At 40.0% G+C, this 2,500-nt stretch overlaps 1 protein-coding gene across 1 annotated transcript in view; it reads right to left on the bottom strand.

Annotated features, from left to right (window-relative positions):
• LOC138045838 (integrin alpha-7-like) overlaps positions 1-2,500 on the bottom strand; it is a 46,881-nt gene that overhangs the window by 36,744 nt on the left and 7,637 nt on the right. Inside the window, exons 5-7 of the mRNA XM_068892473.1 lie at positions 2,238-2,298; positions 1,413-1,487; positions 64-108 (exon numbers count right to left, since the gene is read on the bottom strand). Coding sequence (XP_068748574.1) covers positions 64-108; positions 1,413-1,487; positions 2,238-2,298 — 181 coding nt within the window. The remainder of the gene's footprint in view (positions 1-63; positions 109-1,412; positions 1,488-2,237; positions 2,299-2,500) is intronic.

Genomic DNA, 2,500 nt, shown 5'->3' with positions numbered 1-2,500 from the left:
CAAGATGTTGCGTTGAAATGTTGCGATGCGAGCGTTTGGCCGAGCCTTTACGTCTGGGCTAACCATTTTTATCCTTTTTGAAAAAATGCCCAGAAGTCACCGAGTAACCTGCAAAAAGAGGACAGTGATTAATACATGCAGTGCAATGTCTTTAGGTCAACAAGCCTCAAAGACCCTCAAACCAGCTAGAACCTTGAGATGGGTTTTACTAATGTTGTGTGGGAAGTGCGAATTTGCAGGAACCTTGGTTATTATCACTTGCTCGTATATGGTAACTTTGAAGACAGAAGATCGGTCCGAGCCTATGACGACGACAATGACGATGATAATCATATGTGTTGTTACTCCACTAGAGAGGTTTTCAAATGAGTGTCGTAAAACCAAAACCAAATTAATCACTTTGGCCAATCAAAAAGGACGGAGACAATAAACCAATCAAAACTCGAAGTAATTACACGTAGCCCACACAAAGCGCGGGAAAATGTGCACGCGCGAGCCACGACTGGTTTTGGCTTCACTTCTGATTGGTTAAAAAAAATGGCGGTAATACACCGTAGTGTTCCAATTTGACCGGTTTGGAACAGAACAAGTACGAAAGGAACGGGGCAGTTTCACGGTTTTGCGCATGTCCAAGCTTTGGCGCTAGCAGTTATATATTTCAAGGTTTCTTACTGAACCAGATGATGTTCATTAATCACTGAGAGTATCACGGCAAATACACTGAATGACTAAGACCCAAATTTGGTGGAAGATACTGCGGGTTTACACAGAACTGAAAATATCAAATTTAATTTTGGCCTCGAATTTATTGCACGGGTCGAACATTTTATTCTACGCACGCACGAGTTATTTACTCGCATGCAGTAGGTTCATAACACAAACGAAATGATTGCAAAAATAATTCCAATGAGTAATATTACACTTCTCGTGTTCATGATTTTGTTCTCATGCTAATTAGTTGGAATTCACAAAAGAAAAGCAGTGAGGTTTCTATCAAAGCCAGGTCAACTCTAGCCTCACTTTCATTCACAGGCCAGGTAACTAAGCACACAACTGCAAAGTGGTCTATTTACACTGTATCTAGTCATCGCTTGTCACTCGTCAATTCGTTTATTAAGTCAAATAAAGGACATTTGAATGGTTTCGTCTGCGTTGTTTTCGTCATTCACACGCGCCTTATTATGCAATCGATACGATTCTCATTCAAAGCAGGAAGAACCCAAAATACTAGAAAATAGCATGATGGTAACAAAACCTTAAACTTACTTATGTAAAATTGTCAGTTGTCAGCCAGAGTAAAATCGATGAACAAGTGCTATTATTCTTTTATGGCCAAACGGGTTACTGATGGGCATGGACAAAGAGGTTGTGAAACCAGAGTGGTTTTTCTTGCAAATTATTTGCTCACTAACCTTGATAGCTAAGTGGCGAGTTAGTCTTCATCAAAACCTTTAAGACTGCAACGTCTTGAATGTACAAGGCTACTCCTGAAAAAGAGATTAGGGGAAAGGAGCAATTACACCAATGACTAAGTTGAGTTGCTCAAAGCAAGGTTATTTTTCCTCTGTTTCGAAGCTTCCGTAATTTAGAGTTAAGCCAGCTGTCAGCAACACAATCTGATGTTGGTTGTGGGAAAATCAATCCTATTGAGTCGCTGAGTTGAGATGATTCCCCAATCACAACGGCATCGCAGTCCTTTTAAAACAATTGCTTTTAATGTCAGCCACAATTCTCAAAAGCCTACATTTGCAAAATAAATACTGTTTTAAACTTTCAAAAAATCGGCTGAGAGACAGAAAAAGTTATTAGCATTAGTAATTATTTTTAAGACAGCAAGCTCGTAAGTTATTTAAATGTTTCCACCAGTTCCCCTGTAGTGCTGATCCAAGTTAAAACTACGGCAACCAGTGTCACGGAATACCCACTAAGCCTGGTTTGAATTAGCCTCCATAGCAAGCGTTTCCGTGGGGCACAGAAGAGAAATACTGAGAAGTGGGCTTTTTCGATGTTTTGACCGAGAAAAAGTTCTCTGAAACCCAAAAGAAACGCTTGCAACGCAGGCTAGCTTGGAATAAACTCAATCCTGTCTAATCGATAATAAGTTATTATTTCCCGTTCGTTTTTTGTTTCGTTTTCTTCTCGGGAGATACATGTTTGTCCAATAGCTTGTCCTTCTTTACATGCATGCCAGTCATTTACCTTTGATTAATGTACTAATTAATTTTTACATGTCAAACCTTGGTAATTCTTTACACCGGGTGCTCCCACCAAGAGATAAGGTTCGCTAACGCCCGGTTCCTGGAATTAGAAAAGGTCAGACTCACTGTTTACTTTAGAAACTGAACTGGCCGAGTCCTGGACCTTTCAAAAAGTTTCAAGGACTCAAGACTCAAAACACTCAGTCATGATAGAAGGAAGGAAGGAAGTGTTCCAGAGGCCTGTGAGAGATGACTCTTGATTTCCATGTTTCATAAAACGTATTGAACCTGACTGGCAAATT

The sequence above is a fragment of the Montipora capricornis genome, chromosome 1 (genome assembly GCF_036669925.1).
Source record: "Montipora capricornis isolate CH-2021 chromosome 1, ASM3666992v2, whole genome shotgun sequence".
NCBI lineage: Eukaryota > Metazoa > Cnidaria > Anthozoa > Scleractinia > Acroporidae > Montipora > Montipora capricornis.
Note: the sequence above shows the minus strand (reverse complement) of the source record. Positions and strands in the feature narration are given on the sequence as shown.